General features: G+C 46.4%; 2 protein-coding genes across 2 annotated transcripts; both read left to right on the top strand.

Moving 5' to 3' along the window:
• Positions 1-5651: 5651 nt before the first annotated feature.
• PFLUO_LOCUS135 (Alcohol dehydrogenase) lies at positions 5652-6813 on the top strand (the record flags this gene model as incomplete). The annotated part of the gene is made up of 3 exons (XM_073778389.1): positions 5652-6302; positions 6362-6716; positions 6767-6813. 3 exons carry the CDS (start codon positions 5652-5654, stop codon positions 6811-6813), a joined length of 1053 nt encoding a protein of 350 aa, XP_073634234.1.
• Positions 6814-7775: 962 nt separating this feature from the next.
• On the top strand, positions 7776-9439 carry PFLUO_LOCUS134 (aldehyde dehydrogenase (NAD(P)(+)) ald5; the record flags this gene model as incomplete). The annotated part of the gene is made up of 4 exons (XM_073778378.1): positions 7776-7834; positions 7900-9101; positions 9159-9228; positions 9289-9439. 4 exons carry the CDS (start codon positions 7776-7778, stop codon positions 9437-9439), a joined length of 1482 nt encoding a protein of 493 aa, XP_073634233.1.
• Between the last annotated feature and the right edge of the window lie 9803 nt (positions 9440-19242).

Here is a 19242-nt window from a genome sequence, read left to right as displayed (position 1 = left end):
AGGATTGCTTCCGATCCAGCATGCTTAGCAACAAGCATGAGGATGTTGGCCTCACATGGCCGCGCACCTGTCCCGCCTTTGAGGACCAATGTGTGTGACAGGCGCACAATACGTGTCCCTTCGTAAGAATGGAGAACCGGCGCGGTATCGAAGAGTGCAGTCAGGGTTTCGTCGGAAACTTGGGAGATGTCACATCCGTCGAGAGGGAAATTCTTGTGCTCTGTGCCTTGTCCATTTGCAGGCTGAGAAAGTGCCTAGTGTTAGCTGAACCACAGTCCAGAAGGGAGGGAGACCGTCCTACTTCAGGTATGTCGGAGCTTTCCATGTCAGCCATTCCACGGCCAATGTGTAGAATATCGCAGAATCAAGAGCAATGTTCTCTTCTCCAGTGATGTTGAAAGCATGGGGAAGTTGATCAGGCTGGAGTTGAGATATCCTGGGGTTCAATTATTTATAAGATGCAGTACAGTGCAAACTCGACAAACATAAACCACGTGAGCCCATGTGAAAACCCCAACATGAAAACTGCTCGTTGTTTCGCAGGTTGGCGTAGATATAGAAAATAGAAGATGTTGATGAAACAACTGAAACTCGTGTGGCCTAGCACACCTAGTATCTAACCGGGAACCGAGGAACTAATGCGCTATGTCTCTAAATTCGAGGATCTAGCTGAGCAAGAGATCTAAAGGGGTATCACGTGCACTCGTTAACTATAAACCTGTGTCGGAGTGGAATTCCCACTAGTAATTTACTAGGATCCATCTTCCGCATCCTGATCACCTGATCTGATCCATCAGATCTAGGCGTCCAACGTAATTTCCGCATTCCGGCAGTTTTCCCGCTTTCTGCCCCTATAAATTCCAGGCTAATAGATAGACTGAATATCATCGTTTTCATCATTGTCGAATCAGACTACTTGGTAGAATTACTAGTGATTACGCTTATTTCCCATTTCCACAACCTGCAATTAGGTAAGATGTCAAATCTAGGCGGTGTATGTGATCCACCACGAATTACACTAGTAATTCCTGAATGTGGTTGAAAATCTCAAGATAGAAGAAGTCTGGCATTCTGTATATAATCTAACTATCCCTTTTATAAAAGAGAGCATAGTAAGCGAAATGAACGCACAATGCCAAGAATGTCAAAAATCAAAAGCAGTTTAGTGCTGTACAAAACTTTTATCCATGGATCCACCATGCTGGCATTCCGACATATAATATTGGTCAGGCTTGAGCCGTGCTACTTCAAGACTTTTCAATATCACCTGCTTCTAAGGGAACCTTCTTTCGCCGAAGCTGCGCTATCAAAGTCTTAAGGTGATCGAATACATTTCTATAGATGCTGAATACTGTCTGTGGACGGTGACAACTTTAGTCTTTGAAAGCCTTTCTGTTAGACCATTCAACAGTATTGGCCGGATTTGTCGGCCGATATATCACAGGTATCTAATGAATGAATCCTGAAGATTGGCTAGCCTGTAGCCGTTTTATATTAGGTTTTCTGGGATACTAATTGACTGATATAAACTTTTTACTAGAATTTAGTCGAGTCCTTTCCTCCCCCTTAACGGAATCTTCTACAGTAAAGGTTAATAGAAATTTCTAAACATAGGCGTGAATTAGACCACTCATAACAATTGGTATAGACTCAAGGATAGAAATTTCTATGTTCGGGGCTACAGAGAAAAGATAGAAACAAAAAAGGGCTAGGAGATGACAGGATCTTCTGGTAGTGATATTAGCCCAAGAGATGCGCATGAAGTGGTTTTATTTCAAGCCAAACAATGGCTACTATTGATTTACGATATTGAGATATGACAATTAGGTTAAGGCGGATTCGAAGCATTTTTCAATTTAAAATACGTAGATTAAACTGGACTAACCCCCGAAAAAGACAATTCGTTTCTGGGATAAAGCCAGACCAGTGACCAGGAGCTCTTCTCGAGTGGCAAATGTGTTTCTACCAATGACACGGCAGCATTATACAGAATGAAAAAATTCACTCATTGCCAACGCTAGCAGAGTATTCAATGTCATGTTCCTCACCCCTGTTGCATATTAAATTCTGAAAAGTTTGAGATTTCGATACGATCACCTACCGGTCTTGATAGCGAGTCCACAGAATCCCCAGATCTCCAACTGGCAAATGGAATGGGAATCCCATAGCGTCAAATAGTTGCACAATCAACAAGTAGAAGCCCAAAAGGCTAGCAACGAAAAGCGCAGCTCCTGCCCCCTGAATCCCAGAAAAGTAGATTTAGCATTTACATTATGAATCTAGTAGAAAAGAAGGGGCGCAATATTTACCTTCACACATCGATCACCAGAGGTTGAGTTCCCCTCTCCTAGTCTCCAATAGGCCGACGATAGGAGAAGGAAAACCAAGAGTAGGGACAGAAAGATGAGAGTATATACGACGTTTGTGCGTGTGGCACAAATCATGAAGATCAACATGAGGACAGCCATTGTAATAAACAGGAACGCTGGCGTTGTTAGTCGCAACTATTTACCAGAGCTTATAAAAGCTTACCGTATGTGTTCATGAAGCCAGCAGCAGAAAGACCAGCAGCTGTATCGGTGGTTGAAGAAGAATACGGAGCTTTTAGGCGTGTCAGAAAATTGATACCCTCATTCGATAGGACAATCCGTCTTGGAAAGTAGAGCTCACCCGCTGCATTAAAAGAGGGAATCATGGTAGCCGCGAATGCAAACCAGAATCCTCCTATTGCAAGGTATTAGAGAAGAGAGCAGGGCATAGCAAGGCCTAGCATAATGTTGGAAGACTTACCGATGGTACCAAATACAACGCAAGGGAAAGTATTTCCCAATATAAATTCAAGAATGCTCGTAATGAGCAGTAAAAGGCCACCAAGAAAGACGAAAGGGCCGCTGTTCTCATTAGTACAAGTAAGGTAGAGATCAGCCTGCATATTGTCCAACGTTATCTTACACAAATGCAACACCATTTCCACTCGCACTCCTCCAAGCCATCAAGCAACACGAAAGCGGTGTCGTGGTTATGACGAACCCTCCTAGTGCCCTAAAAATTGCATTTTATAATTAGCATTTAGCTTCAGGGTAGGAAAAAGAATCCTCACAGCGGTGTCGGGTTTCCCATTTGCTTTGCTATTGCAGGCTGGCGGCGCGTCATCGGGGTCAGATACAATCTCTCAAACTGTTCGGGAGACAGAGTGACCATAGTCGGAACTGTAGAAAGTCCTTGTGGCGAGTTCTCCATATCCTGGTACGAGGTTTTCACCCCAACGTCCTGAGTGTCGTCGCTAGTCATCTTCTGGTTTGATGAATTGGTGTCTGATGGCATGAAGTTGTAACTTTCAAAAGAAAATGACAAAAAAGAGCTGGAAAGTACACAGTCTTATAATTTCAGAAAAGGGGGCTATGTGAGTTTCGAATATTTGTCAAATCAAATGATCCTAGCACTGGACTCGATCCGGCAGAAAGGAGCTGTTCATAATCCTAGGACAAGTCTGACACCCAAACTCCATGGTGCGGTTCAACGGAGAAAGCCCCGGACTGTAAATCGAAACAACGAGTAAACTTAGTCGAAGGCGAATAATGTCGATCGAAATGATCGATGTGTTGCATGTGACCTATGCTGTGCGGTTCTGAAGTTCATGCGGAACCGCATTGCTGAGGAACATGCATAGGGGTCTTGGCGAGGATGTGATTGGCTGAATACCCTTGCTACCTTTTGCCTTTACGATGGCCAGCAGGATGTATTATGAAATGGCCATAGAGACTGAAAAAGCTACTGCGAACTAGACGGTCGCTAAGATCCCTCCTTTGAAGGGAGTAGCTCGAGCGATGGCCTGGACAGTGGTTCATAATGTATAACATTAAATATCGTGTATCCTTGGGCCGAAATGTGTCACATATTCACTTCTAACCCACAGAAGCCACTCATGATACAAGGGTACAATGGCTAACAAACTGGCCTCATCTGCTATCGTTCCGCGTTCGTCAAACGTTGATAAACCAATGTTTTGTGCTTGGAAGATGAATGGTCCGACCACCACGAAATATGAATTGGAGAGACTGCGACCTCGGAAGAAGCCCATCAGGTCCTGCTCAAATTGTCAATGGCTCCAAATGCGATATGTCAACAGCAATGACAAAAAACCTAAACATCTCAATATTCTTACCACCAAGCCTGGTACAGCTGGCCTTCCCGGTGCTGTTCCTTCTCTGCGAAAAAGGGCAAATGTCGACTTGCTGCAATATCGGTAATCTACCATTAATTTCCAAAACGATTCCAAGTCTCTTTACTAAATTTCTGATAGAAAATCGGAGACGGATATTCAAGTCACTCCGGAAGCACATGTGCAGGTCTACAGAGAAATCAGAAGGTCGGGGTTCATTGACCCGAAACTACTCCATATTGAAAGCCCAGGGTTTGAGATCGAACCTGATGCAAGGATGAGAGTACTTCGGGAGCAGAAGTATGACGATCTAACTTTCCTAAATCATTTGCAGGATTCATCAGGGAAAGAAAAACAGCTTAGTTCACCCGAGCAAAGAAAAAGAGCAAGGCTGCCCCAGGGTTCCAAGAATGTTTCCAGAGACGCTTCTCCAGGCTGTCTGGAAATTGAGGTTCTAAGTAAGCAGCTTTCCGAAATTTACGAGGGGCATAATATCAAAGCCATTCAGGATAGCCGTGAGAGCTATGGGTTTGCAATTAGCAGTGGCTGGTCAAGCACTTTCTTTCCCTACGGCATGAATGACGAGTCCAACAACGATTGCAAAATTAGCATTGCGGAATACAGTGTCTGAGCTCATTTTCTGCTCTCGTTTATTGACTTTATGTGTCTGGAATGTGGAACTTTCACTTTTCAGTAATAATATAAGTGAATGTCTGCTTTTCTGTGAATTTTACATAGTAAACACGTTATCACGCTCTTTATCAAGATATATCTAGTTTTCGACAGCGATGTTTCTCAAAGAAACCATTAGAACCTTGGGAATAGGTAGGCATGTTACTTGGCAAGAACACATAAATTCAAGCCCTGTTCCTAAGGTTACTTCAGTGCAATGAAGATGCCACTCTGGTCACCACAAAAACTTGATGAACATCCCTAAATTGAGGGCCGGGGACCTCCGAGATCCTCTTGCCAGGCATAATGGGAGATAGAGTATGATTGTGGGCCGTAAGGATCAGTGAACGCAGAGATAGGTCCCCTATGCGGCTCCGCACGGGGACGTGCTGATCCCACAAAAGCTTCCCCGCAAAAGATTTCCTGCGAACGCAGAGATAGGTCGCCCATGCGGCTCCGCACGGGGGACGTGCCGATCCCACAAAAGCTTCCCCGCAAGAACTTTCCTGCTCATGATCGACAAACATTTGAATTTTCTGGGGATCTAGAGTAGTAAATCAAGCATTTGCTCTCTCCATTATATTCCGGCTGTCCGAATTAATTCAAATGAATGAAATTGCGATGTGGATATCGAAATGAAGGGCCCCGCTATTTTGTACCCCGGAGACCTCTCTCCGCACCTGAGTACAAGTATCTATAAAGCATCCCACCCACGCTCAGATGGAAGCTTCATCAACTATCCTGGAAACAATCACGAACGCTTGAGAATTCCCGTTTTCAATCCTCTACAATTTACAATTCTTTTTACCTTGTCAATATGCCTATCCCCAACATGCAATGGGCACAGGTGGCTGAACAGGTCGGTGGTCCGCTTGTGTACAAGCAGATCGCCGTCCCTAAGCCAGGTCCAGACCAGATTTTGGTGAAGATACGCTATTCTGGTGTATGCCATACTGATCTGCATGCTATGATGGGCCACTGGCCTCTCCCAGTGAAAATGCCCCTGGTTGGCGGACACGAAGGTGCCGGAGTTGTTGTGGCCAAGGGCTCGCTGGTCAACGACTTTGAAATTGGCGACCACGCCGGCATTAAGTGGCTCAATGGATCATGCTCCGAATGCGAATTTTGCAGGCAATCCGATGACCCCTTATGCCCCAATGCACAGCTTTCCGGGTATACTGTGGATGGCACTTTCCAACAGTATGCTGTCGGCAAGGCTACCCATGCCTCAAAGATTCCCAAGGGGGTCCCTCTCGATGCCGCAGCACCAGTCCTTTGCGCTGGTATTACTGTCTACAAAGGTCTGAAGGAAGCTGGAGTTCGTCCAGGCCAGACAGTGGCTATCGTTGGGGCGGGCGGTGGCCTTGGGTCTCTTGCTCAGCAATACGCAAAGGCTATGGGTATCAGAGTAGTGGCTGTGGATGGAGGCGATGAGAAGAAGGCTATGTGTGAACAACTTGGCACCGAGGTATTCTTTTTGAGAGCTCACCCCCCAAAACAGTTACGTCCAAAGCTAACAAGGCTTAGGCCTTTGTTGACTTCACGAAGTCAAAGGACTTGGTTGCCGATGTGAAGGCAGCAACACCTGATGGCCTTGGAGCCCACGCCGTTATTTTGCTCGCTGTTTCTGAGAAGCCCTTCCAACAGGCCACTGAATACGTTCGCTCCCGGGGAACAATCATTGCCATTGGATTGCCTCCGGATGCACATCTCAAGGCCCCAGTTTTTAACACAGTTGTCCGTATGATCAGTATCAAGGGCAGTTACGTTGGAAACCGTCAAGATGGTGTGGAAGCTCTCGATTTCTTTGCCCGGGGCTTGATTAAAGCTCCATTCAAACTGGCTCCTCTGAAAGACCTCCCGAAAATCTTCGAGCTCATGGGTTCGTTTTTCTCCGTCATCTTTGTTGACTCGATAACTGACATATTACAGAGCAAGGCAAAATTGCTGGTCGCTATGTGCTTGAGATGCCAGAATAATCAGTCGGCCAAACATACCATTGCTCATGACTATTAAATCCTGTGATGTATTTGTTCTGGCTGTGGATTGCGTGGATAGCGCATGTTTAGCACAAATTGAACAATTTAATTCTCCTGACCATTACTTCTATTGTCAAACGCAAAATTACATAGAGGCTTCGAAGGGTTAGGTTTCACAGTTTCCAGAGACCTGTGTACCTTTGTGATGTATAGAGTCCCGCACTAGTCCTGATATGTTCTTCTTCCGAATAACACCTGAGCTGACGACGAGGGTAATCTCAGGCCCATCTCTAAATCTGAAAATTATAACACAGCTTACAGAGTCAGAATTTGGAGACATTGTGACTTAAATACCTACATAAAGCGATATGCTCCAAATTGCGGTTTCTCTCGCGTGAACCTGGTTATAAGACATAGTTGAGATTTCCCACCTGCATCCTCTGTATAAGGAACTCGAATATTCTACACGCGGGAAAGCTATGAAACTCCTCTATTCTCAATTCTCAAAACTTCGTAACAAAGGTTGATCGATTAATCTAAAGCAGAAGAGGATTCGATGGGCATGTCGGATGTGGGCTCGACATGAGCGTATGTCGCTAGTATCGTGTGCGAAGACAGATCCTTTAACGTCACTAGGAATTTCAGACGGTCATTTTTGCTTTCTTTTTTCGGAACCGCATAGCAATTTCCGGGCCAAAGGGAAAACTCGGAGAAAAGGAGTGAAGGGTGCAGAATATGAAGAGTCCCCAAAGTAGAGCTCCAGTATTGCGCTTTGAGAAATACCGAAACGGTTCCGATCGACCACAAAAACTTCTCCGCATTACTCCATATTCCCGACGAACGTAAAGATCAGTTTGTTCTGCAGAATTGTATAAAGCCCATTTCCTCTGCCCTCTAGGCCTGACTTTAATCCAAACATCACCTTTCAATTTTCTAGTCCGTTTCTCCCTCCATCTCCAATCATGTCTCTTTTCCAGACTATCAAGACCCCCGTGGTCACATATGAACAGCCTTTGGGATTGTATGTTTGCTCAAATCCTATCTAACCAAATGTGATCCGTGCCCTTACTAAGACATATACACCAGGTTTATCAACAACGAGTTCATTAAGGGTGTGGAAGGCAAAACCTTCGAGACGATCAACCCCCACAATGAAAAGCCCATTGTGGCTGTACATGAAGCCACAGAGAAAGATGTCGATATCGCTGTTCAAGCTGCCCGCAGAGCTCTAGAAGGCGAATGGAAGCAGGTCACACCATCTGAGCGTGGTCGCCTCCTCACTCGCCTCGCCGATTTTCTGGAGCGTGATATTGATACAGTGGCTGCCATTGAAGCACTTGACAATGGAAAAGGTGTGACAATGGCGAAAGGCGATGTAGCTGCCTCAGCAGGCTGTCTACGCTACTACGGCGGGTGGGCCGATAAGATATTTGGCCAGACAATCGACACCGACCGTGGTAGCTTGACCTACACACGTCACGAGCCTGTTGGTGTCTGTGGCCAAATCATTCCATGGAACTTCCCTCTTCTTATGATTGCCTGGAAAATCGGCCCTGCGGTTGCTACGGGTAACACGGTTATTATCAAAACTGCTGAACAGACTCCATTATCAGGACTCTATGTGGCTAAATTGATCAAAGAAGCTGGATTTCCTCCTGGAGTGATCAATGTTATCTCAGGATTTGGAAGAACGGCAGGAGCAGCCATTGCATCTCATATGGATATTGATAAGGTTGCCTTTACTGGATCAACTTTGGTTGGTCGTGGAATCCTACAAGCAGCTGCTAAGAGTAACCTGAAGAAGGTGACTCTTGAACTTGGAGGAAAGTCGCCAAATATTGTTCTTCCAGACGCGAACTTAGAGGAAGCAATTGGATGGGTGAATTTGGGGATCTTTTTCAATCACGGGCAGTGCTGCTGTGCCGGCTCTCGAATTCTGGTCCACGAGGATATTTACGATCAGTTTTTGGAGCTTTTCAAAAAACGGGCCGAAGAGAACAAGGTTGGGGATCCTTTCAAAACTGACACTTTCCAAGGCCCCCAGGTATCTCAGCTGCAATATGACAGAATTATGAACTATATTGTAGACGCGAAACACGCAGGGGCCAAGGTCGTCACTGGTGGTGAGCGGCATGGAAATGAAGGATATTACATCCAGCCCACAATCTTCGCAGACGTTCACGAAGACATGAAGATTGTGAAAGAGGAAGTCTTTGGACCTGTATGCACGGTGCAGAAAGTCCGCGACGAAGACGAGGCCATTCGGGTGGCTAATAGCACAAACTACGGTGAGTGGTATGCAATTCTTGTTACATACTTTATTTAACCTGAGCAATCAACTATAGGCTTGGCAGCGGCTGTTCATACTACAAACATCAACAGCGCCATCAGAGTGTCGAATGCTATCAAGGCAGGGTGAGCATGACTCCTATAACAAAGATTTCTCGAATATTGTTGACACGTTTCTTCCAACAGGACTGTTTGGGTCAATAACTACAACACTCTCCATTACCAGATGCCGTTCGGTGGTTTCAAGGAATCTGGACTGGGACGAGAGCTGGGTTCGTACGCTCTTGAAAACTATACCGAAGTGAAAACCGTCCGTATACATCTCTCCCAGGCCTAAGCTCAGTTTTGGGGGTCTGTCAGATTTTCCTACTTTGGTTGCTACTTTTGTATGGTTAACATGACTGTTGTGCGCCTATTTTAAAGGTAGTAAGACCTTTTGATTTTATTAAGAATCTTTCCTAAGCAGCTCTTGTGACCAGCCTGACGAGCGCTGCCTGAGGCGACTGTGCCTGGCACGTGATATGGGTTCTGTAGATAGTTTGGACTCTCTTTGTTTCTTTTCCTTCTTCTTTCCCTTCTCCAACTTGGAAGTCCCGGCGATAATAGTACTCAGACTGAATACCATCTTCATCGTTGTTTTCTCTCCTGACAGACTGCCCGGTCACATAGTATAGATAGTTATCTATGGGTAATAAGCTAGGTGCATGCTTAGTATACTACAATGTAATTATTCTATAAAATACGCTAATAAGAAATATGTGGAAATGCAAGATAAGCGTAATCACTAGTAATTCTACCAAGTAGTCTGATTCAGATAATGATGAAAACGATGGTATTCAGTCTATCTATTATCCTGGATTTTATAGGGGCAGAAAGCGGAGAAAACTGCCGGAATGTGGAAATTGCGCTGGACGCCTAGATTCCATGAATCAGATCAGGTGATCAGGATGCGGAAGATGGATCCTAGTAAACTACTAGTGGGAATTCCACTCCGACAAAATATTAGCGAGTCTACAGTCCCGAATGCTTGCTCTTAGCGTCATTTGTAGTCGGGGCCAAATGATTTGCAATTGGCATGTCAGATAATTACTCCGTTCGTATGTAGTCCGTGCGTCCAGAGGTCATCATCATGTGGAAAGGTCACATTTATGATGATCCTCTCTTCCCCACATTCAGCCATATGTGATATGTCCTTCTCACAACTACCACAACAAGGGGTGGCAGCTACTTCATAATTTGGATCTTTGACTTGAAAGTGGAAGTCTAATTACGAACTATTTACCAGATATGTTGTTTTTTATGCATATGAGATCTGCAAAAAGTTGATTTAACCGCCTCCAAATGTCAGGCCCTCACCGCGTATGTTCACCGGTAACCTTCCGTTGGCCCGAAGGCGATCTAGCTCCGTTCACACGTCACCCTTCCCACTCAAACCCCACAAACCCCGCAAACCACGGCAAATCCCGAAACATCGCTATGCTTGCATACTTTATTAGCTCAAAGTTCCTGGAGTACCTTGTGTGCCTTTTATCCTCCGGTTTTACGTAAACTCAGATAAACTATACGCGTTCAAGTGTTAAATTATACTTTGTACCATGGGAGACTCCCGCCGACGACAATTTCATAGTTGCGATCCGTGTCGCAAAGGTCGGAGAGGCTGTGATGCACCGGTTTGTGGGACCGCCTCATCACGAAGAAGACAGATGCTAATTTCCGGGATTTGAAAGAGCCAACAGGGCCGTGGCTTCAATTCCTGCTCAAACTGCAAACGATGGAAGAAAGAGTGCACATTCAACTGGCTCGCCTCGAGACGTCTAGACTCTCAGGGAAACCGGAAAAAAATCAGGCCTAGCGCTACCGACTCGCCTCGAATTCGAGATGCCCCTTCCACTAGCGTCCCTCCCATTGCCAGCTCAAGCTCCTCCGATATGGCCTTGCATGAGGTGCCGAGCTCTTCATATTGGTTTTCCGTCGATACCGCTGACATTGTCGCTTCTACTGAACTCTCAAATCTGCCTTTGGCCCCCCTTCTTCAACCAAGCGATGCAATTGTCGAGGGCTTACAAGTAGAGCAACCGGATGGGGGCCACTTTGATTTGTCTTCTTGGAACACGGGCACTCTATACGATTGGGAAATTGGTACTATGCCTCAAGTTTCCAAAACGGCCTTCAGGGATCCTAAACCTCAAGCAAGCTTAGACGAGCCGCTCTCAAATTACTTTGGAGAAACTTTTGGTGCCGATCCACAATTCGAAGAGACATTTGCGCCGCCCTCTTTCGATTTCTCAGATCCAGTATCCAAGTACGCTCGTGATGAGTACTCCTCAGCCTCCCGGTCCGAGAGAAGATCAAAACAACAATCTCAAGGGAGTTTGCGCGTCACTTCCGAAAATATAGCTAGGCAATATGTTCGTTCGACGATGACAAAGAACTTGATCCGCATATACCATGATAGCATGGAAAACGCGTTATCCTGCTGGTTGACAGAACACAACTGTCCTTACAGTGACTCGATTAGCGACTTGCTTCCTTACAAAGAGAGGAAAGAATGGGGATCAAGCTGGTCTAACCGGATGTGTATTCGAGTTTGTCGATTGGATCGCGCATCCTCAAAATGCGGTTGGACTTTAAGTGCGGAGGAGGACAAGACTGCGGCTCGAGCACTTCATCTAGCGATTATAGCATTTGCCTCCCAGTGGACTCAGCATGCGCAGAAGGGTACTGGGTTATCAGTACCAGCACAATTTGCTTTAGACGAGAGATCTATCCGAGAGAGAGTTTGGAATGAAGCTCGACATGCCTTGGAGCAGTCTTCCGGCATTCATTCTTTTCGCATTGCCTTCGCGAACATCATCTTTTCTTTAACGCAAAGGCCGTTGAATGATAGACAGGACAAGCGCCTTGACCAGCTATTGGAGAATGACCGGGCACCGACATTCCTTGAAAATGCCAATCGGCAACTCTTCACCTTTCGGCATAAATTTACAAGAATCCAGTTGGAATCATTAAAAAAACTACGGAGAGGATCGGCTGGCATGATGGAAACTCCCGATTCTTCGTCATCTTCACAAATTGATCCTATCATGACGAGTCATGAGCACCGTGGCACGCTAAATCTGTTGCACTGGCTAGGGGTCATGTTTGATACTCTCAGTGCTGCGATGTACCAACGCCCGCTCGTAGTCTCGGATGAGGACAGTCAATTTGCATTAGCTCCAACTTCGATGCTTGATTCCGAAGACCATGTCAATTTTGAGTTAGAAACTATTTCGCAAAATGAGACGAACCAAAGGGATGTATGGGGTGAATTCTTTCTCCGTGGCTCAGGGGAGCACCTAGGCTGTGGTCATACTCAACCACGGTGGCCATGCTCCTACGAACAGGCTGCTTCGGTGCTTTCGGAAGCGACCCCTGTCAAAGTTTTACTTTATCGTCGGATCACACAGCTCCAAACTCTGATTTATCGAGGAGCAAACCGCGATCGCCTGGAAGAAGTCATTCGGAATACCATGTTGGTCTACCAGCACTGGAATTGCACATATCAAAATTTCATGTCCGATTGTGTCGCCAACCATGATATGCTACCTCCTCGTATACAGTCGTGGTATGTTATACTCGATTGCCATTGGCATCTTGCTGCAATGCTTTTGGCAGACGTGATAGAAAGCATTGACGATGGAAGACTTGGCTCTGATGTTGAGCGCCAGGCTCGACAGGCCACAGATCTCCTTGCCACACTGAGGATAGACAATGCTCTGGCAGTTGGTGCACTCGCGTGCTCTTCACTCCAATGGCAAGAACCTACCTTGCACCGCCATTTTCATGATTCACTCAATGAAGTGGCGTTCTTGGTCGAGCCTTGGACAGTTGTTCTCATCCATTCATTTGCGAAGGCAGCTTATATATGTCTAGACAGCTTGGATTTGTTTGGCAACCGCAGCCTGTCAACCGATCGTTTCCTGCAGAATTGTGAGTTCTGCATCTGTGCGCTCCAATACCTTGGGAGAAAGTCGGATATGGCTTTCCTGGTGGCGCAAAACCTGTCCAAAAAACTGGATTTGAAGGTTGGTTCCAGCGCTGATAATAGTGCGCCCAGCCTTTCTATGTGCCTGTAAGAATTTTCTATGGTGTTGCCTGGACATAAGCCCGAGAAATTTGGTTTGAGCAATACAACAGGGGTTTACAGGTGTCTGATTGAGGCTTGGAACTTTTTTGTTTGGGCACAAAGGCAATGACGGCGGGATCACTACTATCCTATGAATTTATAAGTATGTGCTGGCTATGACTGACATTTTGTAATTACTTTTGGAGGCTTAGAGATTGTAGGATCTACTCCAAATGAATAGCTTCTTTCATATTGGAAGCGCCCCGGAGGGGGGGGGGGGGGGGGTCTGGCCAAGAAAACTTATGAGCATGTTAAAAGTTAGTTCAACAAGTACCGAAATGTGGTATATGAATTTCAGGCTCCGAGGCCCCGCGTATACCAGACGCTTATTAAGGATACAACCGCAAGGACAGGGCATTTAAGGCTCTATAAGGGTTTTTTATCAACTTTGAAACTGTCCAAGGCAGTGTTGAACTGTCCTCAGGAACTCTTTGTGAAATTGAATAGTAACTAGAAAGCAAAACAATTGATGAGGTGGGTGCCTGAGGTGTCAGCGCCCACCGCTGCCTGTAGATAGACCTTCCCTTCTGGGAGGCCACTTAGGAATAGTATCATCATCATCATCTCCACTTCTTCCTCCATTCCCGTCTAGTGATCCCTCGCTCAGGTTCTTGCCATGGAGCTCCCCGATTTCCCCTGAATCTCGCTGCCATCACTTCCCTTCTGGGAGACCACTTAGGAATAGCATCATCATCATCTCCACTTCTTCCTCCATTCCCGTCTAGTGATCTCTCGCTCAGGTTCTTGCCATGGAGCTCCCCGATTTACCCTGAATCTCGCTGCCATCAACTAGGCATATGCGCTAAACCCTTTCTGGTATTTGATTGGGAAAGAGGTTTAAACGGCGGCGTCAGGACGGAAATGGCACGAAAATCGATGTCTAAGGCCACGGAATTTCGTGATCTTTCCGGCGTCACATTCGGACAATTCCAATGATTCTCCCAGTAGCCCCGAATGGAAGGAACAGCCGTTCCCAGTCTACGGTGAAAGCCTTTCCGCGATGAGGTCATGGCCACTCTTCCGACTATAAAACTTACATAACATTTACCATAACATTCTCGCACCTCTGGCGTTATGGTTGCTGGCGTATGTGCAACTCCAGCCAAGGCCTCCACTCCCCATCAATCCATTCGCTAAACTCGCTTGCCATGGATGTCCTCTACCGCAGGAGCGGTGAAACATATTGGACAGAAAGAAGGTAATGGTGAAAGCAATTGGGGTCGTTTAGTCGGCAGTTGGAAAGAGCATTTCTCCTTCTGGCTTTACATAAGACTAGACCGCTGCGTAGCTGCTTAGCCTCTTCATCCGACCCAGGGGTTAAGCGTGGCCCCCACCCAAACACAATCGCGCCCCAACGCGTCAACTTCATCATTTCAACTACCCACCATGCCCCCTATTCGCGGCCAAAGTTCCCAGAATTCTACCCAGCGCGAGGGTAGAATCCAGCTCGCAATCGAGGCCTACCAGAAAGGCGAAGTTTCCTCTGTTCGTGAAGCTGCGCGCGTATTCGACGTACCCTGCACGTCATTGCGCAATCGATTGCATGGCAAGACAAGTCGGTCTGAAACCCGCGCCAATAGTCATAAATTGACTCCCGAAGAAGAGGAATCGCTCCGACAATTGATTATTTCTATGGATTCGCGCGGAGCTACCCTTACTCCATCAACGGTAAGGGAAATGGCCAATATCCTACTGCGGAAGCGCGGTACTCAAACCGTTGGGCTTAATTGGGCTACCAACTATTTGAAGCGATATCCGGAGCTCAAACCGCTGTGTTCTGGTCAGACCATCTATGAAAGAAATTTTTATGATCATTATCATGCCTTGGGTGGACCAAGTACGACGCACAATCGACGAGAACGGTATTCAACCTGAGGATATCTACAGTTTTGATGAACCTGGCTTTGCGGTGGGCCTTACCATCTACGGCCGAAGTGATTACAAGAACCGAATGCTACGGTCGGAGATCGATTTTACGGCCAGAGAATCGCGAGTGGATCACATCGATTGAATGCGTAAATTCGATAGGCTTCGTGGTCTCAGCAACAATTATCTTCAAAGAGAAAGCCTACCACTACGAAGCTTGGTATGATGACCTATCTGAGAATTGGAAAATCGAAATCAACCATTGGTGTCGGTATCTGATCGGAAATACCCTCGGGCATACGAATCTTGGTGCTTCGATTTGTTAAGACGGCCTTCACCCAAAGGCGCGAGCTGTCCCCATTTTACAATACTGTATGTGACGCGTGAAAATATATTTGACACGAGTTTGCCCCGCATACATTGATATCCTTGGCATTGCAGACACCTTGGTAGAAAATTACAAGACCAGGAGCTTTAATGATATCGCATTTTCAAGACCTCGATTATCTGGTCGGCAGCCCATGGCAAGCTGTCCTCCAAGGGCCGATCAAGGCCTGGAAGAATTTCAATCCCAAGATTTTGACATTAACCAGCATGGACATTGCCTTCCACGTTACCCCCTTCAAAATATTGGGCATGCTGCGCAACGTAATTTCGCCACACTGCTTGCTCAAAGTAATCTTCCGTCTTCCAGAATTCTTCAGGCCTAGCCTCTGATCCGTATCCTTGACGTGTAAATCTCCTCATTTTGGCCGTTGCATGGCTCAGCCGCAGAAAAAGACGCAGGTCTAGTCGATCCCGGATCCTTGGATCATGATAGAGGAGAAACCCCTCTAAGAATACTAGCCTCGCGAATTTCGATGAATCATGAGTGGAAAACTGCTATTCCTGCTGGACCTTTGTACGCATCTTTTCCATCAATTCTGTCGAAGCTAGTTCCATTGCTTTTCGTTGTTGTTCCGGAAAGACATTAGCTTGCCAACTTTCGAAGCCTTCTGGCAGCCTCCCATTGTGACATTTCATATAGTCGAGAATTTCAATCATGCGGGTAAAGTCAACGCCTTGGGGGCTATCACAGTCCAAGTAGCCGTTCACGATGGGTATTTGATCAAAGTCCTTGCAAAAGTCATCGGCATGCAGAATCATTGAGTTTGGGAAGATCTGACAGAGTACATGGGCGAGAGTGGTTTTCCCGGAGGAGGAGGGGCCAGACAGGCCGACAAATATCACATTCGACATGCTTTTGGAAAGAAGCATCAATCGTAGCTTCGTAGCAAAGATCGATTGGTTTTGAGCCAGGAAAAGCCGTGCCTTGAAATGAAAGTAGTTTGAGGATGTGCTTCTAGCCGGCCGTGAGATGCCCGGCGGGCAACATAATCAATCTGGTACGGAGAGGAACAAAGTTGGGTCCGGGCTCCTGCTAACCTATGTGGTTTTAATGGGTCCTAGACCAAGCCAGATCGCTAGAGCTTTCTCCTCTTTCCAAAACAATCCACGGTCAACAAATTTATACGGACAGTACTGTAACATAACAATGACTCATCGATGCATACGAACGGTACCCTCTAACCGTAGGCGGCTAGTGTAAGTTATGACTGGGTGAAGAATTTCGCTCACGGCGCCGTCAGTAACCGCCGCATTGATTGGATGATAGTATCCTGTTTGCACCTGCGCGGCTTTTCATCACACGGCTAGCATTGACAAATTTCAAGGTTAGATTGTTGAACCCCTTATGTAAGGGGTAACCAGGGCGCCTCAAGCCTCGGAAGGGCTAACATCTTCATCAACCCCTCATTTCCCCCTCCAACACAGCAGTCGGCTGGCTATAGCCTCATGAACCATGGTGAGCCCGAAGCACCAGCTCGAACAATATTAAGCTAAAATTTCGTTCAGGCTGAACCAACTCTTGAGGGTCTTCCCATCGAGCTCAAGATTCTCATTTTATTCCGAGTGCCGGACGGCGATACACTCAAATCCCTGGTGCTTGCATCACCTGGATACCACCAGGCATACCTTGCGGCGAGACACGAACTACTTGACTGTCTTGTAAAACGGCAATATAGTGGATTTCTCGACCTGGCAGAAGCGCTCACAGCTGTGCGGTCTAAAGGCGTGCAATTTAGCCTCCAGATGGAAAACGTAATGTCCTTGCTGGATAATTGGCGCCGTAGAAATGAGACTCGTGAGCTTAGTCGATCCTCGACGAATCGTCTAGACGAGCCTGACGGCCTAGTGGAAATTATAGAGCTGCTTCATTTTCACAAAATGCTATGCTTTTTCCTCGAGGACTATTCAATCAACGCCCTGAGGCCCCCATGGATTCAGCCTACTCAATGGGAAACCGAATGCCTGCCTTTACACTTGTCGCTTTCTGAAAAGCGCCGTTTCCTAAGGGCAATGTGTCGATTCCAAATTCTGAAAAATATCTTCGGGGACCCTGTCTTATGTTCCGGAACCGGAAGTTGTGATTCATGCGGACATGGGAAAATCTGGCAATTAGGGGAAACAGATGAATTGAGAGAACTTAAAAGAGCACACGGTGCTTGGTTTATTCACGAAAAGGCATATCAATTATTCTATGGCACGATGTCCCCTTGGGAACACGAGGAAATGGGCAGCGTGTTCAGTTATCTCATTGCCAAGATCAAGGCTATTTCCAAGGAGATTGCAGACGACTTACGACAACTCAGCAAGAGTACACCATGCGAATTCTTTTGGGATATTCTTCCAATAGGACAACGGCCACCTTCAGGTTGTGAAATTGAGAGCGAACGTGACCTTGTTCACTTCCACCAACATTTCGAGGGATTAGCGGGACTAGGACCAGAATTTCTACATCGCGTTTTACATATAGATCGGCTATCTCGACGTAATATCGTTTGCATAAATGCCAGGGGCTTCTGGCCGGGGCCATTCATTGGACTCAGGATCGGGCTCTCGTGGGACCATAAGTTCCCATTTATCGATCCAGCGGATCGGCATGAGTGCCAAAATTTCGAACAGCTCTGGTCTACTTTGTCGCCTCTTGAACAGCCTACTGTGGGTTGGAAGAAAGCATGGCTGCTGCCCCACAATGAGGAAGACCATTTTGAGGATTCTATGAATTTTGATCGAGAGTCTGAGACCGATTGGGAATGGAGTTACGCTCTTTGGGATGAGACAAGATTGAAGGAGTGGAAAGCGCCATTGCTAGTAGCGGACGGCCAGGTTGGTGAAGCCCCCGATAGCACTAGAGTATTTAATTCTTACTGAATATGCTTGTGTTTCATTATAACCCAAACTCAAGTATCAACTTTAAGGTCGAATCAACACAAGCAGTGTGTGAATACTCATTCTTACAATTTTCTGTCACAATTGGCATCCATTCTTTATAGAGACGTTGGAAAAGTACACCCCTGAGTTCGATTTCTACACTCCCGGATTTCATTTGGACTAGCATAATAATTAAATACTGGGCCGTACATTTATAAAGAATGTAGATTATGGTAATTGGAATGTGGAAGGTGGAGAATTCGCACATTCCAAGGGCTCTTTGTTTATTTTCATATCCCTCCCATGTCTTCGCCTATCAAACCTCGCCGTCGCCTATCAATTTCTCTCTCTATAGCGATTCAATCATCATGACAGAATTGATTCTAGATTGGAGTCATGAGCTCTCCCTACACCCCAAATCCCACGATCCTCCAGCCCCTCACGGTGGAAAAGTAGCTTATCAAAGGGTCCCAGCTTATGATGCATGGTGCAGCAGTTCTTGCGGAGGAAAATCGCAATTTGCGAGCTGCAACCAAGCCACAGCGGCAAAAGCGCCAGAAGACTACAAAGCACATTGCTCAATCAGAGGTATCTTCGACTCAGGAGGCTGGGGAGACTATAGAAGCTCCGAATCCCCCCGGCGTGGAACCAGCTTCGCGGCCAATCGGACGCGGCCCCCACCAATGCAGCGACTGCAATCAAGTTGGGCATAAAAGAACGCATTGTCCTAATAGCTCTGATATATAAAAGACGGAGATTAATGGCGTTGGTGGTCTAATAAACAGATTTAGAATAGTAGTAGTTGGTTAGGCTCACATGGGCGACTAGCTTATCGATCCAACCCAAGTCCAACGCAC

Source organism: Penicillium psychrofluorescens (assembly GCF_964197705.1).
Source record: "Penicillium psychrofluorescens genome assembly, chromosome: 1".
In the NCBI taxonomy this organism is placed as follows: domain Eukaryota; kingdom Fungi; phylum Ascomycota; class Eurotiomycetes; order Eurotiales; family Aspergillaceae; genus Penicillium; species Penicillium psychrofluorescens.
The sequence above is the reverse complement of the archived record's forward strand: the minus strand, read 5'-3'. Positions and strand labels throughout refer to the sequence as shown.